At 35.9% G+C, this 23,317-nt stretch overlaps 5 protein-coding genes across 8 annotated transcripts in view; 3 read left to right on the forward strand and 2 right to left on the reverse strand.

The window, feature by feature from the left end:
* LOC131008566 (uncharacterized) overlaps positions 1-23,317 on the forward strand; it is a 590,934-nt gene that overhangs the window by 24,304 nt on the left and 543,313 nt on the right. The window lies entirely within an intron of this gene.
* Positions 316-4,380, forward strand: LOC131008601 (U2 small nuclear ribonucleoprotein A'). Of its 2 annotated transcripts, XM_057935535.1 has the most exons (8): positions 316-546; positions 668-708; positions 863-992; positions 1,097-1,302; positions 2,269-2,436; positions 2,931-2,981; positions 3,194-3,367; positions 3,971-4,380. In XM_057935535.1, exons 1-8 carry the CDS (start codon positions 465-467, stop codon positions 3,974-3,976), a joined length of 858 nt encoding a protein of 285 aa, XP_057791518.1. In that variant the 5' UTR covers positions 316-464; the 3' UTR covers positions 3,977-4,380. The 2 variants fall into 2 exon arrangements, with proteins under 2 accessions (XP_057791518.1, XP_057791517.1); XM_057935534.1 differs by having other exon boundaries at positions 347-546; positions 3,194-4,380.
* On the reverse strand, positions 4,881-10,189 carry LOC131008578 (protein FRIGIDA). The gene is made up of 3 exons (XM_057935507.1): positions 9,067-10,189; positions 5,968-6,143; positions 4,881-5,865 (listed from the first exon to the last, which is right to left on the reverse strand). The coding sequence occupies exons 1-3, from the start codon at positions 9,983-9,985 to the stop codon at positions 5,068-5,070; spliced, it is 1,893 nt and encodes a 630-aa protein (XP_057791490.1). The 5' UTR covers positions 9,986-10,189; the 3' UTR covers positions 4,881-5,067.
* On the reverse strand, positions 11,397-13,925 carry LOC131008618 (uncharacterized). Of its 2 annotated transcripts, XM_057935557.1 has the most exons (3): positions 13,741-13,925; positions 13,460-13,564; positions 11,397-11,811 (listed from the first exon to the last, which is right to left on the reverse strand). In XM_057935557.1, the coding sequence occupies exons 1-3, from the start codon at positions 13,807-13,809 to the stop codon at positions 11,770-11,772; spliced, it is 216 nt and encodes a 71-aa protein (XP_057791540.1). In that variant the 5' UTR covers positions 13,810-13,925; the 3' UTR covers positions 11,397-11,769. The 2 variants fall into 2 exon arrangements, with proteins under 2 accessions (XP_057791540.1, XP_057791539.1); XM_057935556.1 differs by lacking the exon at positions 11,397-11,811 and having other exon boundaries at positions 12,727-13,564; positions 13,741-13,902.
* On the forward strand, positions 17,010-22,069 carry LOC131008600 (ACT domain-containing protein ACR11). Of its 2 annotated transcripts, XM_057935533.1 has the most exons (10): positions 17,010-17,742; positions 18,310-18,367; positions 18,471-18,599; positions 18,756-18,850; positions 19,157-19,241; positions 19,343-19,399; positions 21,277-21,332; positions 21,457-21,562; positions 21,654-21,722; positions 21,807-22,069. In XM_057935533.1, exons 1-10 carry the CDS (start codon positions 17,591-17,593, stop codon positions 21,867-21,869), a joined length of 870 nt encoding a protein of 289 aa, XP_057791516.1. In that variant the 5' UTR covers positions 17,010-17,590; the 3' UTR covers positions 21,870-22,069. The 2 variants fall into 2 exon arrangements, with proteins under 2 accessions (XP_057791516.1, XP_057791515.1); XM_057935532.1 differs by having other exon boundaries at positions 17,042-17,742; positions 21,457-22,069.

Here is a 23,317-nt window from a genome sequence, read left to right on the forward strand (position 1 = left end):
ATTCGTAATGCTAATTTTTATTATCAAATTTTTTTAAAATTTATTTAATAACTTTAATTATCATTACGTTTTATACAAAGTTAAAAAATTATATATTCAATTTCAGGATTTCATTGAGTAATTGACATGAATTATTTTATTTTATTTTTAAAATTTATTTTATATTTATTTAAATTATTATTTAATTTCGATGTTCGTCGTGCATCGCACGAATGGCCGTACTAGTTATAGTTGTAAATGAATCCAAATAATGTTGATTCCAAGCCGGATCCAAGTATTTTTTTAAATACGGGTTCGGATCCCCTTATTCGGAGCTAGCGAGTGGCGTCATAGATAGTCTCATTGCTAAAACCTCTCATTCTGAAGTTCTGTTTCTGCTGCTTTGCCGCCTCTTCTCTGAAGCAACACAAGTTTGAGAGAGAGAGAGAGAGGTATATTTGTAAGAGGAATAAAGAGGTGAGAAAATGGTGAGATTAACAGCGGATTTGATCTGGAAAAGCCCCCATTTCTTCAATGCCGTTCGCGAGCGAGAACTCGATCTCCGAGGTATCCTTCTTTCAAACCCTACTAATATTTTTCTAATCTTTTTAAAACATATGTTTCTGTGTAATGCGTTGTGTATGTTATTTTCTAATGGCTGTATTTCGCTCTCTATAATTTTGAGCAGGGAACAAAATTGCTGTTATAGAGAACGTTGGTGCTACTGAGGTGAACCTTTTCCCTTTCTACATCATTTGGCCGTTTCGGTTTTACTTATGTTAGATTCCTTTTTCTTTTAGTGATGTCTGTGTTTCGCTTGCAAATATCTGTTTAGTTTGCCGTTTGTGATTTTGTTTTACTTTCGATTGATTGCGTGAAACAGGACCAATTCGACACCGTTGATTTATCTGATAATGAGATTGTGAAGCTTGAGAACTTCCCTCTCATGAATCGCCTAGGAACCTTGCTATTGAACAATAACCGAATCACTCGCATCAGTCCTAACCTTGGAGGTACAAAGGCTATTTTCTTTATTACATGAACAAATTGAATTTTGCTACTTTCTATTTGTATATGCGCAAGCTTAAGCTATCTAATTATTTTGGAATTTGTGCAGAGTTTTTGCCGAAATTGCACACCTTGGTCCTCACCAACAATAGGTTAACTAACTTGGCTGAGATTGATCCTCTTGCATCACTTCCCAAACTGCAGTTCCTTAGTCTGCTTGACAACAATATTACAAAAAAGCCTAATTACCGTTTGTATGTTATCCACAAGTTGAAGTCCTTGCGTGTTCTGGACTTCAAGAAAGTAAAACAAAAGGTTGGTATTCAAAATCTTACTGCAGTTCAAATGTTACTAAATGGCACAAAAATATTGTGTCATTGAGGTAGGGAGTTGCCTGTCTTTGGAAGACATGCTTGTTTATGAATTGACCCCAAATGAAGCAATATAAGTTAAACAAGAACTGCATGCAATCATATCTTGTAAGTAATTTTGGATGGAATATTTATTTTATTCTTTAAATATAGTAGGCTTCAATTGGTTGCCCTTCACCTTTGGGTTTAAAGCTCGATCTTGTGTTTGACGAAGTTTCATTTCTGATGTATATACATTTGTTTTGTGCTTTTAAATATCCAAACCATTAGATCTGTTACGAAGATCGGAATTAGGAAATAGAGGAAAATGAATAATAATTTAAATTGACCAAATAATATATTTGGAACTAAAACTACGATTCCTATGCTATGCAAACATCAATGTGAATTAGCATATACTATGTATATAACATTTATAGATTCAAGATACCTTGGTATTAACTAGAAATGTTGAGCATCCTCTGCACTGTGAACTGATACTCAAATTTCCTATATCTGATTTTAAACATGATTCAGTGGTCTAAAAGCTGCGTTCATTATGCTTAAAATAAGGTAAACTTATTTGAGCTTGTTATAATTGGATTTATCGTTAGCCACTACATGTAATTTATACATTGTAGGTTATGACTGGGGGGCGAAAGCTTTATGCGCAGATAATCTTTTTCTCCCCTCTTGCCTATAGTGCCATTACAGAGTGTAAATTTATGCTTGGATTTCATCCTTTACCCTTGGCTTGATTATGTTTTTTTTTTTTTTTTTTTTTTTTTTTAATCATTACAGGTTCTTTCTGTTGGGTGATTAACTTGCTTTTTTATTTTTTCTGAACTTTACTGTATACGTTTTCGTGATACTGAATTTAAGTAATTTTTTTTTTATCTATATTTACTAATTACTGTTACACATCATATAGGAGCGTGCTGAAGCCAAAATTTTGTTTGCATCAGAAGAAGCTGAAGAAGAGGTTAAGAGGGAATCTGCAAAGATTGTAGCTGCTGAAACTCCTACCCAAGATGCTGCAAAGGAGGAACAAACACCTAAATCATCTGCACCTACACCTGAACAAATTTTAGCTATTAAGGTATATGATTTTTTTTGGAACTTCTGTCATTCTCCATATCTTTGAAGGATCAACATGAAATACCATACACTGGTGGTAGCTTAAGTAAATTTATAGTTGCAAAGTGCCAAATGTAAGATGGGATAAGTTTGACATTATTAAGATATTTATTCAGAGAACTGTTATAAAGGAAACTTAGAAAAGGTAAAGAACATGCCATGTCTTAATAGGGAGGTCGGTATAAATTGAGCGAAATTGGAAGGTCTAAAATTATCTCCTTTGAAATGACAGGGTTAGGTAAATGTGAGCGAAATTGGAGGGTCTAAAAATTCTTTCCTTTGAAATGACAGGGTTAGGTAGTTTTTCGTATGTTTTGGGCTCTGCATGATGGAAGAATGCATTGAGATTTCTTTTCGTCCCTTCATTTTCTTCTCCTCCATCCAACCATCCACCTCTCTACATTATCGCCTCCTCAGTATGGATTGTGACTAAATATCTGTTATACACATGTGCAGGCTGCCATTATGAATTCACAAACTCTTGAAGAGGTGGCAAGACTTGAACAGGTACACCCTTCATAGTGTAATGAATTTTGAATTATATACAATCGTCTCCTTCACAAAATATTTGCATTTTTGTTCTCATCCATTAGACGGTGTTGATTTTTTTTCTAGTCCCCCTCCCCCCACCCCCCAAAAAAAGAAAGAAAAAACAAAAAAAAAACTCAATTCAGAGATTTACCATATGACTTTTGATCATTTCTTGTTGTCGCATGCAGGCACTAAAATCAGGGCAGCTTCCAGCTGAGTTCAACAGTGATGGTGACAATACACCCGAGGGCGAGGCAACTGAACAGGAGGATAATATGATCACGGAAGAAAAAGAAGCAGATAATGAACCTAAAGAAAGTGAGCCTGAGGAAAAGAAAGATGAGCCATCAGAAATGGAAGAGGTATATTGATGTTCAAAAGTTACATGTTTTCATGTGTATAGGCTGTGGTCCTTTTGGTTTAGCTGATGCTGTTCCACTGTTAGATATTGATAAACTAATTTGCTGTCTAGTAGCTATCATATTGCAGATCATTTAGGTGCAATGAGTTTCACTAATAGTGTTTTAAGATGGGACACGATAAATAACATAATCAAGCATTTCATATTGAGTTGTGTGTCAAATCTGCATTGTGCATGTGAGGCTTCACCTCTTGTAGAGTTCTCTGCATCAAAAGTGTTGACAATTGACATATCAATAGACGAGTAGCTATAAATGAACAATTACCATCTTTATCTATATAATGTGAGTTAAAAAACTTAAGGATGTGAAAATGCAGTCATCTAGTTTCTGGCAGAAAACAAAATTAAAAGAACATAAGAATGGTTGATGTTTTTTTCTTTTTCCCCCTTATTTTTTTTTCAATTTCTCCTCAAATAATTGATTATATAAACCACTATTTCTGTATATATGTTGATGAAGATAATGATTTTTTCATATTTAGGTGGTGGGTTTTGTGTCCAGTTTTGAATCTAACAGATTCTGTGTTTGCATTGTTTGTTTCAGGAATAGGTTGTTTCATGTGAATATTCAGCACTTACTATTCATCGTGTATCCTCAATTGATCCCGAATTTGTGGACTATGCCCACCTTGTGTTGCAAAATTTTGTTTTGTAATGTTTTGTGATCTTTCTACCATGAAGATTTCAGAGTAATACATCAATAGGCAAGGAGAATTCACTTGTTAACAACATAGTATTTGAGAGACATGGTTTGCTGCCCAGCAATGTAGTTGTCGAAAACATGAACTTCTGCAACCGCTGATGGAACTTGAGGAAAAACGTGTTCCTTTTCTTCATTATCATGTATTAGGTTTATTGGGACCAGTTATCCAACCCTGGTGTAGTGATTGTTGAAAAATGGTAATCTGTAGTGGTGGATGTTTTATGCAAATGGAATTTTATTGCTGAGACGTATGGATGGTGTTGTCATGGCCATTAGATTGTCTTCCCAAATTCATTTACGAAACTTGTATCAGGCAGTTGGATGGTTTAGGAAAGATATGAACTATTACGTCTTATTGTGTGAAAATGTGAAAATTGTCTCCTTTTCAGGTACAAGTGAAAGTTTTTGGTATGATTTGATTGTAGCTGATGGAAGAATCCATTGGGATTTCTTCTCTTTTATGTTGTTCACCAGCCAATTATCCGCCAATGAACCTATTTATTTATTTGCCTTGTTTTACGCTCGTGCAGACTGCCATTTACAAATCGTACACATCAAAGTGTAACAAAGTTCTCAAAATTCACAAAATAAAAACTCAATGAAACTATATTTTTTTTTCTGTATACGAACAAAACATTTGCCTATGTTCTCGCACCAAAGTCATCACATTTCTCAAACATTTGCAAATGTTTTTGTTCTCGCACAAAAACATTTGCCTATATTCTGGACATTTCTGTAAGTATTATAGACGTTCTAGAAAAGCTGAGATACATATCTTTTCTTCCAGGATGCCAGGGTTATAATACCTAGAAAGAATTCAGCAAGAAAAACTATAGAAGTTTTAAGAATTCAGGGTTATATAAGTAGCAACATATCAACACATGTATTCTAGGCTTCTAATGGGAGATCATCTTAAGACAACAAACAATCGTGAGAGGCTAAGCTTGGTATAAATATGACGAAAGATGAGGTGGCACAGCACTAGAACCAGCAGTAACACTCCGAGCACCGCTGCTCGGATACAATTCACTCTCTGCTATAGAATCAGCAAACTGATATAGATCAGACGTTGAACCCCGATTTCCATGACCTACTGATGAGGTAGTATTATTCCCCGGGAAGCCCTCAACGGATGATGACGCCCTGTACAAGGAAGTGAGCCCTATAGGCGGGGGTTGACCAATATACCTTTCCTTTATGGCTGAATCCCTATGCCACATGTATGGGTGATTGCCGCGGTTTATATATTGCCCTCCTGCATCAACCAAAACTGGCTCGTGGACAGCATATGTCGGAAGCATGCCACCATGGCTCGTAGCCCCGACTCCAGACGTGATCATACTTTCTGGTAGTAACCCTGCACCAGGTCCTCCGTACATTACAGCTGGAGCAGCATAACTATTGACACGGTTAGAATGTCCATTATCCAACATAGTCCTCCTGCTATCGACATGACCAGTAGCCTTCTGCTGTTGTGCAACATGGTTTACATGGCGCACACGTTTAGCATCTTGGACTTTTGGCCTTGTTGACGTCTCAGTTTCACTCGATTTTCTTTTCAGAGATGCTTTGTCTATTACTGATTTCCTATCAAAATCAATGATGTCTTTTTCTAGAGTCACAATTTTTTCATTGATCTGCCATCCAGGAAGAAGCTTTGCAGGATCAATGTTGTGCCTTTCCAAACACCTGCTAATAGATTTCAGAGTAGCCAATTGCTTCTTATTTGCTTCATTCTGCACGAAGGGATAAAAAATCATCATCAAAAAAATTTCTATCAATTTTGGGGGAAAAAATGAAGTAGTCTATGGATGACAAAATAGCAGATTATCACTTACAAGTGTAGCTGGTGAACCCTGTGATCCCTTTTTTGGTTTTTTCCAAGTTTCTTTAGATTCTCGTAGAAATGAAATTAAAATTGTGTGTGGATTAAACCTCTCTTCAAGGCCGAAGGTATAAACAATATCAACAGCATCTACTTCCATTTTATTCTTCACCATCTCCTCTATTATCTCTGTAGATATTACCATACAAGGAGAGAGTACAAAATCAATAATTTAAAAGAGCTCACTTTCAAACTAAAATTAGAATAATGACAAAATGCAAATACCATAAGTAATAGGTAGCATGAGAGGTACATAATTTTCTATGCATATGTATATCCTACTTTGGGTGGAAAGGAGACAAGATTGGGTAGAATTTCACGCAAGCATAGATAAGGGCATATTAAGCTGTTAAAGCATGTTTGATAAAGTTTGATAATGCCTAAAAGAGTAATATTCTTGGCATCCAAAGCAAAAAAAATAGCTTCTTCGTATCATCAGCAACTACATATCTTCTATTGTACCAAACCTATGGATTCAGAATGGCTGGCAACTTAAGAGAAACTAAAAAGAGGATTTTGAGACAGATACTGATACTACAAGCAAAATTTCACAAACTTAGTATCACAAAAGTGGGCTTTGTCCAATTGACATGGTTGGCGGCTGTTTACTTCATTCGCCTAAGCGATTGTTCACTAAATAGGATCACGGCAATCGGTTCAGAATGAATTCATCAGGAAGGATTGAAATCTCATAACAATTGCAAGCATACAGGCAGACATGGCAACACTATCTCAACAAATCAAATTAAATAAACAGGTTAAGCAAAAGATAAGATATGGAAATAGAAATCAGAAAAAGATAAGAGAGAGTAGGAAGGACGCAAACAATGAAAAATATGTACATCCGTGTAAAGATTTATGGAGAAATATATATGGAGATGGAGAAACTGATTTTATATTGTTTTGGATTTGCTCGATTAACCAAAAATAAATTCGTACTTTGTCAAACTTCATTACTTTGCTTTTAAATATAATAATAAGATGTTGTTCGAATGCTTATAGAATGCGTTTAATTTTCTATCCAAAAATTGTACTCAACATTTTACTTTTCCGTCTTTCTTTTAACACACTTATCTGTCTCTTTACTGAAAAAGTTTCTAATGTGAAAACTGAAAAAACAAAACAAAAAAAGTTACTCCCTCCGTCAACCAAGAGTGTAACACACTTACCCGATTGAGCGTCCACAAAGAGTGTAACACTTTCCTTTTTAAGACATGACCTCACTTTCCCGTTTTAATTACAACCACTCATTTCTTTATGGCCCCACACTCAATTCAACCTCAACCACTCATTTCTACTTTATACACATCTACCAACTATTTTCTTGAAACCCGTGTCCACCAAAGTGTTACACTCTTGGTGGACGGAGGGAGTAGAAAATATGTGTACAATCCTTACCTCTCACAAAATTACTTACTAGTTGCTATGTAAATTGGGGTTCAAATAACACTTATGTTTGCATGTGATACAAATTCAAGTGTATTTTATTTTTTATTTTTTTTAAGAGCCAGTTTAAGTGTATTGATTGAGAAAACACGAGCTACTTTGGTTAAAAGAATATAGTAATCAAAGAAAATTATAAATGCTAAAAGAAATTACACAAATTTTCTGTCCCGATGGGCTAGCGTGAACATCGAAGGTTTAAGGTTTTGGTCTAAAACTTGGAGCCTGAAAAATCCACTTCGATCGGATCAAATGGATAGGCCCAATTGGCATCCCTACTCAAAAGAACCTGATTTACATGGAAGAATGAAGCACATCCGACTTCCTTTTCACATCTTAGGTAAAGCTTGTATATGAAGGAGAGATCAATATTGAGTATTGTCCAATCCAACAACTCATTGATATAGTCTTTTACATTTTACTGCTTGGAAGTCACGATTAAATTTTTAATTTACGGGAGGCAATGTTGGCAAAATAAATTGAATTAGCATTTATGAGTCGAGTTACATGGATGAATTTACGATATGAATGAATTTCCAATGAAACTTCGAAACATGGTGATATTCACAAGTTTCCATTCACCATTGTGGTCAACTCTTGCATCAGTACCAACTTAAGCATTCTAGGAGAGTTGGCTGGCATAAGAACATGGTCGAATGCTTTAGGTTAATATAAACTCTTACAAGACAAGTCTGGCACGGCTACTTTCATTAACTTGAACATTTCCATCAAATTGCAAGATAAATTCATGTCACAACCTTACAGGTAAGAAGAAAGTTCTAAGCACATTATAAGGAAGGTACTGACAACATTTGCATAATAGCAAACAGATCCTAAACCATTATCAGGCTCCAAGTACGGTCCTATTATCTACAAAGAGGTCAGGAGGCATGCAAGGTAATACTTTCTAACCAATCTTCTCCCCAAGTCAGCTTATTATACACGTCCTATTAGAATTTTCCTTACTTATACCCGCAAAATGCCTTGCCACTAGTAATAACTGTAGGGCGTCTACTCTGCATTCCTGCATTCTAGCATTTCACTTTCTAAAGATGTTCCCGAACCGGTATTGAATGTGAAGTAAAGCACCTGCAGTACATAGAACATTAATCTAACCACTATGGATAGGGTTGACCCATCTACGAGCTAACTTCTGAGTTCCTGTTGCTAGGCTGCTTCGATATGAGCTGCTAAGGCGATGCAGCTGTCTAAAGAAAATACTTACCCCGTAGATATTAGTAAATAGGAGAGATAATCAATATGTATAGCTAGGCTGATATGTCAATATCCGAGCACAAGTACAAGAGACTATCTCCATCTCCTCAATATGTGGTTTTAATCAGGCGCTAAAGCACACAAGCCAAGCAGTAACCCAGTTAACTCAATACACGCACTCAATCGGTGCTTTTTTTCCTGCAGTTATTCGCCTATATCCATTTTTGCAGTTGATCAGTTCTACTTCCTCGTAACATCAACTAAAATTTCAAGCCTCGTCTACCGCAGGTGCATGACAGTAAAAGACCGCATACATTATCACAAGCTATATATACAAGGCTTTATCAAATATCAACCTACACATGCTCTAAATTCATAAGGAGAGATATTATACCTGAAATTTTATTCATAAGCAAACGAGACTTCTGCAATACACGAGCAATCTCCTTGGCATTCCCCGCAATCATTAAATCCCTCATATCCTCAGCCTTAAACGAAGCTGGTACCCCGAAACATGCAACAAACAGCAAAAGCCCACGGGCATCGACCTGGTTAGCCCTGGCTAAACCTCCTTCAATCATCAACCTCTTCTGCCACGCCAAGGCTGCAACATCTGCCTCCTCCTTCACCGCCTTCTCAATGTCTGAGATCCTGTTATCGTTTTCACTGGAAACTTCCAATCCCATCATCAATAAGAAGCATTCCAACACCAAAATCGATGCCTCACGAGCAGGTATCATAGGGGAGTTCCTAGTGAAGGCCTTACTCCCCTGCAAAAAGAATTTACCCAAACATTCTAAAACCAGCTTCCAAGGGTTTGGCGCCTGCCTCAACGCTTTGGGCACTTCTTCCTGCAGCATTGGGAGACTGGATAGATGAGAGGCCAAATATTTTCGCACGCCGCGGCTGCACATCGCTTTGCAGAGGCCCTCGAGCTCCGATTTCGAGGGGCTTTTATCGTCCTGTTGTTTCTCCATTGCTGTTTCCTCCAAAGCTTCAGGTTTCTGCGGGGATGGTTGAGAAATGTGAGGGATTTCTGGCGGCAGCATCGCCAAAATAGCGCCTTTGATGGATTCGAGGTGGTTGTGGAGGTCGTCGTAGCAATGGAGGAAGCCCGACATGGCGGAGGAGAAGTCTTTGAGTTCGGCAATTGAATTCAAGAAGAGCGGCGGCGATGGCGAGCGTGGCGAAAGGGTTTCGAGTTTTGGGGAGTGAGGATGGGAGCCAGACAGCTGATTGGCCGGCGGTGTTGCAGGGACAGCGTAGGTGTTGGCCTCCGTCATGTTGGGAGGCGGTGTAACGGTGGCGGCCATGGGGGTAGTTGTCTTGTCGCCGGAACGAAATTAACAAATCCCTAAATTAATTTTTGGCTGCCGTTTGCCATTTTGAGAATTACTTTGTTGTTTTTGTAGTAATTCGTAATTAACTAGTAGGAGTACTATTTTTTACAAATTAATTAGGGCTGGTTGAGTAGAGCCGTAGAGCCATATCTAATAGCCGCATAGGCAAAACCAAATACATGAAAGTTGGGATTTAATTCGTTTATACACTGAAAAACTGATACCTAATTTTCTTAGAAAAAATCGCCACTTACAATTTAAACTTTGGATCGCGAATTCATTCAATAAAGTCGTCAAAATTTACATTATATTTTTACAATTTAAACATAAAAAATAATTCTTTTTTTATAAAATAAAAAATAATTCTTATTATGAAATAATATATTATAATGTCATAATTATATTATTTCTAATCACTCATATCAAATGAACCCCTATGAGTCTATGACACTAATCTCATGTTAGCTTCAAAATACCATGACCCAAATCAGGGCCCAATATATTACTATTATCTTTGGGATTCCGTATAAATATGTTTCTATTATCTTTGGGATTCCGTATATCATCTTGATATGAACTATATCATTTATTGATTTAATAATGGAATAAGGTACCATAACTTCACCTTTCAACTATAAATTAAATCATAAAAACAAACGCTTAATTCATTTAACTAAACATAATATTGATATCTTATACATAAATGCATAAAATGAGGCAAAAACAATAACTTTTAAAAAAAAATCTTAATCGGGGGTTTGGGGCCAACCTCCAGTTCAAACTTCAAACAACCAACTTTCTCAAATTTTGAATTTGATTGTCCAAATTTAATCTTCAGTTTCAACTATCGAAGTGTCCTTCACCTATAAATTATCCCTCACACCAATAGCTTTAACACGCCAATATCTACTCCCTTTATTTAGTGCGAAGTGCGAACCTTGTAAAATGATAATCTTTAGCAAAGAAGAATTCCAAATTCTGCGTGTCACATATTTCTTTTCCGCAAAGATTTAGCATTTCACAGCATTGTCAAATACACTCAACGTGAAACTTGTATAATTTCAGAATAGAGGTTAAAAAAAATCGATGGTTCACGGGTTGAAGCCGTGAATCGATGGTTTCAAACCGGTGCGGAAAATGCCGGTTAAAGGGTCAGAACCGGCCGGCCTGAGTCTGTTTCGGTTTCAACTTTTCAGAAGTGCAGACTCCTCTGTCTGCCCCCTACATATATGAATTCATAATATACTAAAGAAGCATATGGCATAGTACCATTTTAAACTCAGTTACAAGTTGCACAACACACGTCCAGCGTTCCAAGGCTGGACCCTAGCAATAGCATGCTAATGAGATCAACTTACAATAGCCACACTGCAAAATTTACTCCTTTGCCATAGTCGAGAGACCCAGGGGTGTAGGCCGTCCCAAAAAATTATTTAATGGATGTTTGATAAGACACTGATACAAAAATTATCAACTTACAGTACCTGACAGTAAACGAAGACGATGAAACCCAACCCCATGAGATAGTTTCAATTGCCAATTAAAACTAGGCTCTTCAACAAAAATCCTAACTTGCTGTCTCAGTAGTATTAATTCGATAAACAAAAGGAGATACAGCAGGCAAGATCACTTCATCCATTTTTTCTATGATTAATGTAGGGAGGATTACTGTTGGTTAGGCTTCAGCCTTGAGTTCTATTACTGCTTCTCCGGTGATGTCTCTGGGTTTCACATGATTAAGTGAAATCCAATGATAGCTAATAACCCTTGTTTCCACGAATTCGAGCTCTCATATCAACCTGAATAAAATGGTAAAAACTTTACTTACTTTGACACAGGTGTATTATTATCAACATGAAGGAAGAAAGGAAGCACATTTGTTGAGATTGTCTATTTGGTTATTAGGCCCTGAAACTGAAAACAGAATTAAAAAGAAAGAGGATGTCCAATCGATCATAACTAATTCTAGAGACATTTCTACTTACATATTTCTTAGAAAATACACAAGCATATATACTATGTAAGGACGACATATATGTAAAGGTGGGAGATGTTGAGAAAAGAAAAAAAATCACCTAGTAGAGACTTTTTTAGGGGGAGAAAAAGAATTTTTATTACAAAACTTTACACAAGCACTTAGGAGGACCCCTGGGAAATCAATGACTATCCTATAACAATTTGAAGAAGTGAACCAAGATATTTTATTTCAAAGTGAGAATAATTGCCAGATTCAACTGTACTATCTACTATCTAGTCATGCTGATTGGTGGATACAAAAATTAGGCAAAAGAATTCAGTAACATTGATTTTGTGGCAATCTCTAGGACATCCAAAACAGGCAAGGAGTCTGTCTCTCGTGTGTGATCATTCATTCACCAGAAAAATAGAAACAAATCAAACAGTATACAATATCCAAAGCAGATGAGCTCCTCATCAATTTGAACAGTGAAGTGAAGTGACTCGTAATAGCATATAAGAATGGGATAACAGAATTATACCATAAATATATAGAAACAAAATTATGCTCCAGATATTAGAGGCAAATACTGTGTGAAATGATTATTGTCTTCCCTAGCTTCTATGACCATAAAACATCAAGTCATAAGAATGACAAAGCCAAGAATTTGTATAGTTTGTCTTGGTCTGATCAAAAGCCAACTTAATGCATAAGTATCCATTCTGTAAAAGAACAATTAGTGATCCTTGGGAAGCTATTTAGTTCATTTTATGCTACAATCTCTTCTAAAAGTACAATTTATTCATCCCTTCTTTTCTAGCTCAATTAAGCATAGGCAGTTCCCTCTCCTGATCTCTAATTGTGCTCTATCTACACCCCTTTCTACCATGTTTGACCCCATATCCAGACCTATGTCTTCCCACTACGCTCTACCCGCATTCCTCTATGCACAACAAGGCTCTTAAGCATATAGGTCCTGACTCTAGCTCAATATTAATCAGTACAAATAAGCCTTATGTTTACTGGTGCAAAATATTTAACATGCGATTGGACAATTTACTCCAAACCATATATGTGATCTCCATAATAGTTTTACATTAGAAGGGAGGGACATTGAGCTTTTGTCCTTATTTATAAAGAAATGTCTAAGGAGTACTTAATTTGAATTTAGTTTTGCTAAACCAGTGCAAATAGATGTTGCAATAGATACTGAAGCAACAAAAGATGATATTACTTAAATTTTTCTGAGCTCAATTCTTTTAAGAACGCCTAATAAATTTGTGTGTATCTTCACATTTAAACCATACAGCTGGGAAGAGAGGTATAATTAATTCTCAACTAGACTTAAATAAAACAGCCTTCGTTCACAGCAAACAAATCTAAACTCCCCCAATTCCTCTGCCATTTCAAATGAAAAAACCACATTAACATGGAAACCAACTAACTGAGATAATGAAGGTGTGTGAGAGAGAGAGAGGGGGAATACATGCCTGTCCTCTCTTGCAGTTGAAATACGTTTCCCTCAGTCCCACACACTCACTCGAAACATTAGGGCTTTTCTCTTTAGCACACTCTCTGTATGGCCGGTTTTCCACCTACACAAGATTCATCCCAAAATTAGTCCCGTCTATTCAAACTCACCTGCCAATCCAACACTAATTTTCTACTTATTCATCAACAGATAGGATCAAATTTCAAACTTTTCACAGGAAATTTTTATTGTATGGTCTGCAACGCTAAATCAACTGCTAACGACTGTTGTGAATTAGACCTTAACGCAATCCGATTCGCTGAGGCATTTGACGAGCTCCGTAGCCAGACCCTTGCAGGACTTCGCCATTTCTGTAGTTCTTTAATTCTTTATTTCCTAATATCATATTCTTGGATTTTTATTCTTTAAAAAAAAAGGTTGGGCTTTGGGCTCCGTCATTTCGATCTGTTCAATGGATTTTAGGTACTTTTTTATAGTTAATGGGTCAAAGGATTTATCAGAGGTTTCTCATCTTTTTTTTTTTTCAGAATCAGGTTTCTCATTTAATACATTAAACATTTTTTTTATATAAATTACATGAATGAATAAATAAAGAAATTTAAAGACTGCGCAATAGATTATTTGAACTAAAAAAATATGAAGAAATTACATTAAACATTTTGATCTTTTTAAGAGGATGTTATGGATATGATTATTTATGAACTCCTTGTGTTAGAATGTAGTACTCCCTCTGTTTTATAAGAGTGTGCATTTTTTGTTATTTTAATACATCTCATAAGAGTGCCTATTTTTCTTTTTCTAGATCATTTCTTCCACTAATAAAAGTGGATCCTTCTTCCACTAATAACACACTCATCTAATATTTATTAAAACACGTGCCACCAATAATCATACACATTTTTATGGGACAGAGAGAGTGTCATTTTTTATTTTAATTTAGAAGGAATGTTAAATTAGATAAAAATTATAAAAAATAAAATAAAACTTAATACTATATTTTTATTTTAAATTTCACCTTGCAAAATTAAAATTCGTCAAAACTTTGTTCATTTTGAGACAATTTACCTTTATCAAATACATGTGTATTCCTCCCTCGTACACTTATCAAGCTCATTTTAAGACTATGAAAAATTATAAACTTTAAGATTAATAAACTTAGAATTCTAAATTATTGACCTCGAATTAAGATTCTAATTAACTATTAATTCGTGCGGGTGCCCTTGTTTGGAGATAAATTTTTGCATTTATCTAATTCGAGGTAAAAAAAATCTTCCAAATTCTTTTTAATAATTAATTTATCGATTCATAAAAAAATGTTATAATTTTTTTCTCAGTATATCCATAAAAAAAATATCACTTTTTATTTATAGGTATTAAATATTAAAGTTCACATAACTTTATCATCAATCATTAATGTGATTCTTATTCTATTTTATAACCATATATTCAATTTATAATACTTAAATTTAAAATTATATTTAGGGTAAATATCACTTTATGGTTCATCGTTTGAGCGTTTTCTCAAATATATCTCACCCTAAGCATATTTACAAAACAATACCCATCGTTTCATTTTTTTCTTATTTGTGGCCCGCAAAAATAATCCGGCGCCCGGCATTTGACATGTCCGGCCAAGCGCCATATTGGAAGTACACGTGGAATAAAAAAAAAGAAAAAAACTAAAAATAGAATCGGGAACCACCATATCTTCCCCTTGCTCTGCTCCGTGATCACCCCCCTCTCGATCTCTCTCCTTCCATCTTCTCCCTTGCTCTGCCCTGCCTCCATCTCCGGCGAGGGTCGCCATCGGGAGCCATGCCGTGGCGCCTCTTGCTCCTCCTACCCTGACTCAAAATTTTCCATCAATCACCACTTCTTCTCTCCAAAACCATGATCCTCCCTTTCACTCAAGCTACGCCTTTCACATCCACACACCTCCAGACCACTGCTCAATTTGAAAATTCGAGCTTGTATGTTGACTTGAGAATGTGGGTAGCTGCGGTTGTCGTTTGTCTGGCACAGTAAGAGGGAGAAGACCGAATTTGGGAGCCTAGGGCTCGGCGGTGGCGGCTCTGCCGTCGTTTCGTCCGAAGCAGGCTAGAAGAGGTGAGAGGGATGAGTTCAGAACGAGGGTAGCGATTGTATCTACGCTGCGGTTGTCGAAAAACAGAGGGAGGCGTTTTTGTAAACGACGGTGACAGCCTATTGGTTGATGTCGCCGGATTCAACGGGGGGAAGCGGGTGTAGGAGGAGATCTGGGGTTTTGAGAGAAGAGGCGGGAGCAGGAGGCGCCATTTGAGTGTTTTGAGTCGGGGTAGGAGGAGAAGCAGGAGGCGCCACGGCATGGCTCCTGATGGCGGCCCTCTCCGAAGATGGAGGCAGGGAAGAGCAAGAGAGAAGAGGGAAGGAGAAAGATAGAGAGGGGGGTGACGGGGCAGAGCAAGGGAGAGAGATGGCGTGGCTCCCGATTCCATTTCTAGTTTTTTTCTTCTTCTTTTTTTATTCCACGTGTACTTCCAACATGGCGCTTGGCCGGACACGTCAAATACCGATCGCCGGATTATTTTTGCGGGCCACAAATAAAAAAAAATGAAATAATGGGTATTGTTTTGTAAATATGCTTAGGGTGGGATATATTTGAGAAAACGCCTAAACGATGTGCCATAAACTGATATTTATCCTAATATTTATAATGAAACTCTTCTTCTATTAATAATAATTTTATTAAAACTTGTATGGTTCGTAATCGGACAAATTGGAGGAAGTAATTTTTTTGAGAATGATTACCATTTCTATAACTATCACGACACATCCCTACCCAGAAATTTTTGTCTTTCCTGAAAGTTCTCGTCCAAATACATGATTTATTAACAAAAAAAAATAGTACAAGAAAAGTAGCGTAAGTTAAATTATACACGTGGGCTGGTATGGTATCATTCTCTTGAGTTGGTCCCATTTAAAAAAATTGGGTAAATATCATGAAAACCCCTGAACTATACCCATTTTATCAAAAATACCCTGAAACTTTCGAAATGTTCTCTAAACCCTCAAACTATCAGGTTTTTATCAAATATATCCTGCATTTATTTTTCGGTTACCAAAAACGTGATGTGGCTCGCCGGATGCCACAATGTAATTTATATTCTATTTTTTTAAATGACATGGAAAAAACGACTTCGTTTCGTACCATATTCTACCGCGTTTATCCCTAATTCTAGGTTATTAGCATGAATTTCAAACACGATAGGAGTCAATTTTAAATTTCAGTGTGAATTTTTTTAAAATAATATGGTACGAAATGACGTCGTTTTTGCCATTGCATTTTAAAAAAACTAAATATAAATTACATTGTGGCATCCGGCGAGCCACATCACGTCTTTGATGATCGGAAAATAAATGCGGGATATATTTGATAAAAATCTGATAGTTTGAGGATTTAGAGAACATTTTGAAAGTTTCAGGGTATTTTTGATAAAGCGGATATACTTCATAGGTTTTTATGATATTTACCCAAAAAAATTTAAACATACAGCAGTAATGTTCGTATAAATATCTGAACGAATCAATGATGAGCTTGGACGGTGAAGACAGACTCACGTCTATTTCCAGATAAAAAAAAAAACTCATCTATTCACCCATCTCTCTTGTTTTTCCCAACCTGCAAATTTTCACACAGATTTTTTTCGCACCCGAATGGATAGATTCATTTTCTGAGGCCAAGCTTTTAGCCAGAAAAGAAATGGAAAGAAAACAAGCACGCCCATAAATTCTTTATCTTTTTGCTTCCTCAGAAAAATATTGCAATATTCAAATATTATTAAAAAAAATTAAAGTTCACGCTGACAAAAACCTCTCTATACAAAGACAGGTTGAGTGTTGGTTTCATGAGTTATGGCGGATACTACTAGAAGTCCTACATTAGCCACAACTACAAATTACACACCTACTTTCTTCCAACCCCAAAAATCCACCTTCGACTTCTTTCTTTTCTTCAACCTTCCACTCTAGCATTGCTCAACCAAGAATTCCCTTTAATTGGAAAGATATAAGATTCAATCAAGATTGAATCTTTTCTTTTGCTGGTTATTTTGGTGGGGCTGCAGACACCTTTTGCTTCTCAGCATAGAAAATGGCTGTAGCTATGGCTTCTAGTTGTAGTAATTTTGGGCTTTACAGCAATTTGAGGGCAATGGAGAAGCAATCTAATCCAAGGGTATCTTCATTTTTGTGCTCTTTTGGGTTGGATCCACTTCAGTTGTCATGCATTAATCCCAAGAAAAGGTATTTCCTTTCTACTTTTGAAGTGTTTTCAATTTGAGCAATGTTTTTCCAGATGTTGAAATATAATCATTTTGTATGAAGCTGTGCTATTAGATTTAACGCCCTTAAAAGATTTGAGTTTGCTGATCCCTAAAGAATTTGGTTTGACTATCTTCAATTGTTGGGCTTATTGTACCAGCTGAAATAATGAGCTTATGCTGGTGAAATTATTAGAAATTATTTCTTATGTTTATTTTGTACTTGTGCTTAAGTCACACTCAAGATTTTATGGTGTTTCTCTAGTGAATTAATCTGATTTCTATTGGAGCATATAAACTTCATGCCCTCGGAAATGATTTTGAGCAGTGATTGGTTATATAGTTCATGTCATTTTATGCTATGCTGTCATTATGTTTGAGATCTGTACATCATTTGCTGATGTTGTATTAACTATAGAAGCACAATTTGCTGAGTTCTGTCTTCTTCTGTTTGAAAGAGAATGCCGGCTAAACTGTTTGTTAGGTATTTTAGTTTGAGTATACAATGCTCGACTGTATATGTTATTCTGCACTTGTGCTTTTGTGTCAGCCTATCGTCTTCCATGAGTACATTTATACCAAAAGCGTCACCATCTACTGCTGTGGAGGTATTGAATGTAGACTGGTGCTGTTATACTCCAGTTCAAATCAATTTCTTATTTCTGTATATGACAACACTAATTGATGGTTTGGTTGGAATTGAGGAAACAGGGTGGAAGTTCTCAGGAGACAGAAGATGTAGTTCCCACCCCCATCGTAATAATAGATCAAGATTCTGATGAAGATGCTACCATTGTTGAAATCACCTTTGGGGATCGCCTTGGAGCTCTCCTCGATACAGTATGATATGTTCACCTTCAAGTTTCCAAATTAATTCCAGTTTTCGGCTATATATATTCGACTTTTGGAGTTCTGAAAGATTCTAGATTTCTCAAACCAAGTGAGTTTATAGAAATTTCTGTGATCATTTATTGATTTCTGGTAACTGCATTTCAGATGCATGCTCTTAAGAGTCTTGGACTGAACGTTGTCAAGGCTAATGTATACCTAGATGCTTCCGGAAAACACAACAAGTTTGCTATTACTAAAGCGTAAGTCATATGTAATGTACTTTTTCCCAAAATGCTTTAAAATGGATAAGTCATTGGCTAAATGGTCAAATATATCCTAAACTATCACCATTTTTTCAATTCTATCTTGAAATATGGACTTTGACCAACTAATACCCAAACTAGAAGAAACTATGCAAATCTATCACGTACTACTCATTTTAACCTTTGTAGATTTCTCTGTAATGCCTGATTCGTTTATTTTCCTATAGAACCATATGCTTAAAGTACCATGTAAATCATATTAAGCTAATTCTACAATTCTTTATTTTATTGCATGGGTTTCAGCTCAACTGGAAGAAAGGTTGATGATCCGGAGCTGCTTGAGGCAATCCGTTTGACAATTATCAACAATCTGCTTGAGTATCACCCGGTATTACTCAGTCAAGAGTTCTTGGACTCTTAAAATTTTCTACAAGTCACCTCCTTGAGCAACTTTATCTGTGTCTTAAAGATCTTGAGCTAATTTTCCAGGAGTCAAGCGTTCAGTTGGCGATGGGAGCTGCATTTGGTGTGACACCACCGAAAACGGTATTAACTCTCTCTCTTTCTCTCTCTCTCTCTCTCTCTCATGCATGCACAATTAAAGAGGCATGGAATAGTGTGAATGAATCTGTAATCTTAACATCTAAGGACTAGATGACGTACATATGGCTAACTGCCATTGTACCACTGAAGTTGTAGACATACTCTTTTTCTTATATGGAGATGGGAGTTGATAAAGCAGATGCCTATCATCGTATTAATATTTTTTACAATGGGATTGGTCATTCTTTGAACTGCCAGACCACCAGTCTAGTTAGAAACAGATTCCTCAAGGAGTGATCCTTTCATCGTGTATATGGGTATCCAGTTTATAATGTTAAGTTCAATTTCTATCATAGGTAAGTATGCTATAAAACTTATAACAAATATCTTCATGTACAATACTTAAATAGAACTATATATTTAGGGTTGTAAACAAGGCTTGAATAAGCTTTTAAACTTTAAAAATTTCCCAATTTATCTTAAACTTTAATAAGCTTGTAAACAATAAGCACGCCGCTAAGCTCAAGGTTTCGCATAGCTCAGCTTAGTTTGATTACGTCACTATACATACAAATATGTAATAGTACTCTAATTGCATGAATGCTTAACAAAGTTAGAGATTTACACGTGAACTAGCTTAATGTTACACGTGATGCACGTTAAAATTATGAATTTTAAATAATATACGTATATAAAATAACTAAATATTTATTCTAATTTTAAAGAATTTTAGATAGAAAGGATTCATATTTTATATAACTATCCTTAAACATTAAAATAAGTAAGGCTATAATTCATGGTCGAATAGAATAGAACTTTTCAAGGTTCAATTATCCGAAATTAGCTGCCATTGGCCAAGTCGGATCCTCTATTGTAGCATTGTGTAACATCTTCTATTGCGTTTCGAGATGCCACATGTCAAGGAATCTTACCAAATTTTGTTTATGGAAATCCAAGAAAATGATTAAGACCTATAAATGCAATAGAAGTTGTTGTACAATGCTGCATTAGAGGATCCCGCTTGGCCATCAAGGTGGATCCTCTAATGTAGCATTGTGCAACATCTTCTGCCATGTGTCAAGGAATCTTACCAAATTTTGTTTATGTAAATTCACGAAGATGGTAAGACTCCTTGACTGACGACCATCATTTATAAATGCAATGGAATATGTTGCACAATGCTGCATTAGAGGATCTCGCTTGGCCATTAGCCTCTTTACTCTTAGGGTGTGTTTGCTTTTTATCCCTCTAAATGGATAATAAAAAATTGTGCCTTTAAATGTCTGTTTTCTTATCCCACATTTTACACTAACACCATTTTTCCTTCATTATTTTCACTTCAAGGAGGGATAATATTATCACACCAAAAATGGAAGGATAATATTATCCCTCCTTGAAGTGAAAATAAGGAAGGAAAAATGGTGTTTGTGTAAAATGTGGGATAAGAAAACAAACATTTAAAGGCACAAATTTTTGTTATCCCTCCATTTAGAGGGACAAAAAACAAACGCAGCCTTAAAATATTATAGTTTTACGGGGCGCTTACTTTGGGTGATAGATTAGATTGACAATATATTGGATTAAGTATCTGAAAGATCACATGATCAAACAAACTCAAAATTGTTCGTATTATTTTCATTTATCCAAGCTATCACCATCGCCTTACCATATAAAATCTGGATTGAACAAGTAGCTGAAACTTTCCTTTTCTCATGCCGAACAGTTGTACGCGTCTTTAGCAGGTAATTAGTGCACGCCTCCAACCATATATTATGTTGACACTTGATTATGCTGAATCAATACGCAATACTTTTCAATAAGGATAAGCCTGGAATGATCGAAATGGATTTGTTACTGAATCCATAATGCATTAAATGCAGATCGATCTGGATATTGCAACGCATATCCACGTCTATGATGATGGTCCCGAGCAAAGGTAAACCACTGTGCCCTTCCCAATTCAGCTCTTACTTTTTCTCACAAGTTGACATGCTCCAACTTGTTGGAACAATAACATGTTAGAAGTTCGAACCTTGAAACACCATTACACATTCTTGCAGCTTGCTATGTGTAGAAACAGCTGATCGTCCAGGATTGCTGGTGGATCTTGTGAAGATCATCACTGATATAAATATCACTGTTAAATCTGGGGAGTTCGATACTGAGGTAACAAGAGGGTTTCATACAAACTATTTCACATCGGTTATTCTAAACTTTACAGCACCGTGGCTTGCATTAAATGTGATTTCCCTTGTAGGGCTTGCTGGCCAAGGCAAAATTTCATGTAAGCTACAACGGTAAAGCCCTCATTAAGCCTCTTCAGCAGGTATGTCTATTGATGAGCAAAGATTTTTTAGTTTTGAGTCGATTGTGATATGATGCATCGTTGTGATCCCAAAAATCGCGGCAGGTTCTTGCAAACAGTCTGCGATATTTCTTGAGGAGTCCGAGCACGGAGGAAGCAAGTTTTTGATACATTGAAGAAGATGCCTTCCATTAGAAATCACTAGTTTGGCAAAGCATCTGTTTTAGCATAATCCTTTTACACCAATAATTGTGCGTTGTATATTAGTATATTATTGTAAACACAATTGGTGGTTGTAACTCTTCCGCAGATTTGAGTTTCCAGAAAAATTATTTTAGTAGCAAATGGTGACATATTTTATGACTGAATTTGATTGAGGCTATCATTCATGTGCTTATAAGCTTATTTTAAACTGGGAAATCATATCACGATGCGGATTTTTTTAACCTATTATTAAACGTGTGTTTGCACGCAGAAGCAATTTTTAGTCGTTAAGACACTGTTTTCCTTTGTTTTTTGTTTTTTTGGTCTTAATCAATCATTGTTTAAATGTATTTGATCTAATGGGGTCTGTTTCTTTTATTTTGTTTTTTAATGGGCTTTGGCACATCTTAGCATTCATACAAATCCCATAAAAAAGAACGTGGTGATATATGAGTCGGTCGTTCACACGCTAACTAAATCTAAAAAAAAGAGACTAAAAAAATAAGTGCATAAATAAAGAAAAGATGTCGTATAGAAATCTATTAACATAATAATTCATAACGCAAGATATCAAATCTATTACTAATTTTAAGTTAATAATTCTTGATAAGGTAGATTATTTCATAATTAGATTTAATTTTAATTTCACTTCTTACTTTAATAAATGCTAGTTATGGTTGAAATTATCGTAACTGATTTTCATTTTATACCGAGTATAATAAAACATTAAATTTGAGGGTAGTACACAAGTGAGAAACCAAAATTGTATTGACGGTGGAAGCAAAGAGACAAAAATCGAGTGGATAATAAACCTCACCTCATCAACAGAAAATGCTAAAATCAGTAATGGATATAAAGATATAAAGCTACTCCAATTCATTGTGCATTTCATGAGGTAAAATAATTACTTTCACTCGGTGTGAGGAAAATGACGCAATATGGTGGCAGATGAGATAAGGAAATTATGTAGTCCTCTAGCTGTGAAGAAAGGGATAAGGGAAGGGTGGGTTTATCCCTTGGCCTTGCATGCTCATGAAAGAATATAGTACAACTTCAATATTTGGCACGACCAATCCACACCTCAATCATTGCTTCTATAATGTATGATAGGAATTTTTTCCAAACGAGTTACATTTAGGATATTCATATATCGATCAACAATTACTCCCTCCGTCCCATAACAAGTGTCATATATAGTTTCCTTTTTGAGTTATTCTAGTTTTAAAATAAGAAAGTGGGCTCCACCACTTTTTACATTTTTACATTTAATCATCTCTATTTTAATTCTATTCCTCTCACAAAATAAGAATGACCTCCACCACTTTTTATTTTTTACTCTTTAATCATATATACTCACCTAACTTTTTGTGTCGAAACAAACTAGAACACTTATTATGGGACGGAGGAAGTAT

The sequence above is a fragment of the Salvia miltiorrhiza genome, chromosome 2, assembly GCF_028751815.1.
Source record: "Salvia miltiorrhiza cultivar Shanhuang (shh) chromosome 2, IMPLAD_Smil_shh, whole genome shotgun sequence".
NCBI classification, from domain to species: Eukaryota; Viridiplantae; Streptophyta; class Magnoliopsida; order Lamiales; family Lamiaceae; genus Salvia; species Salvia miltiorrhiza.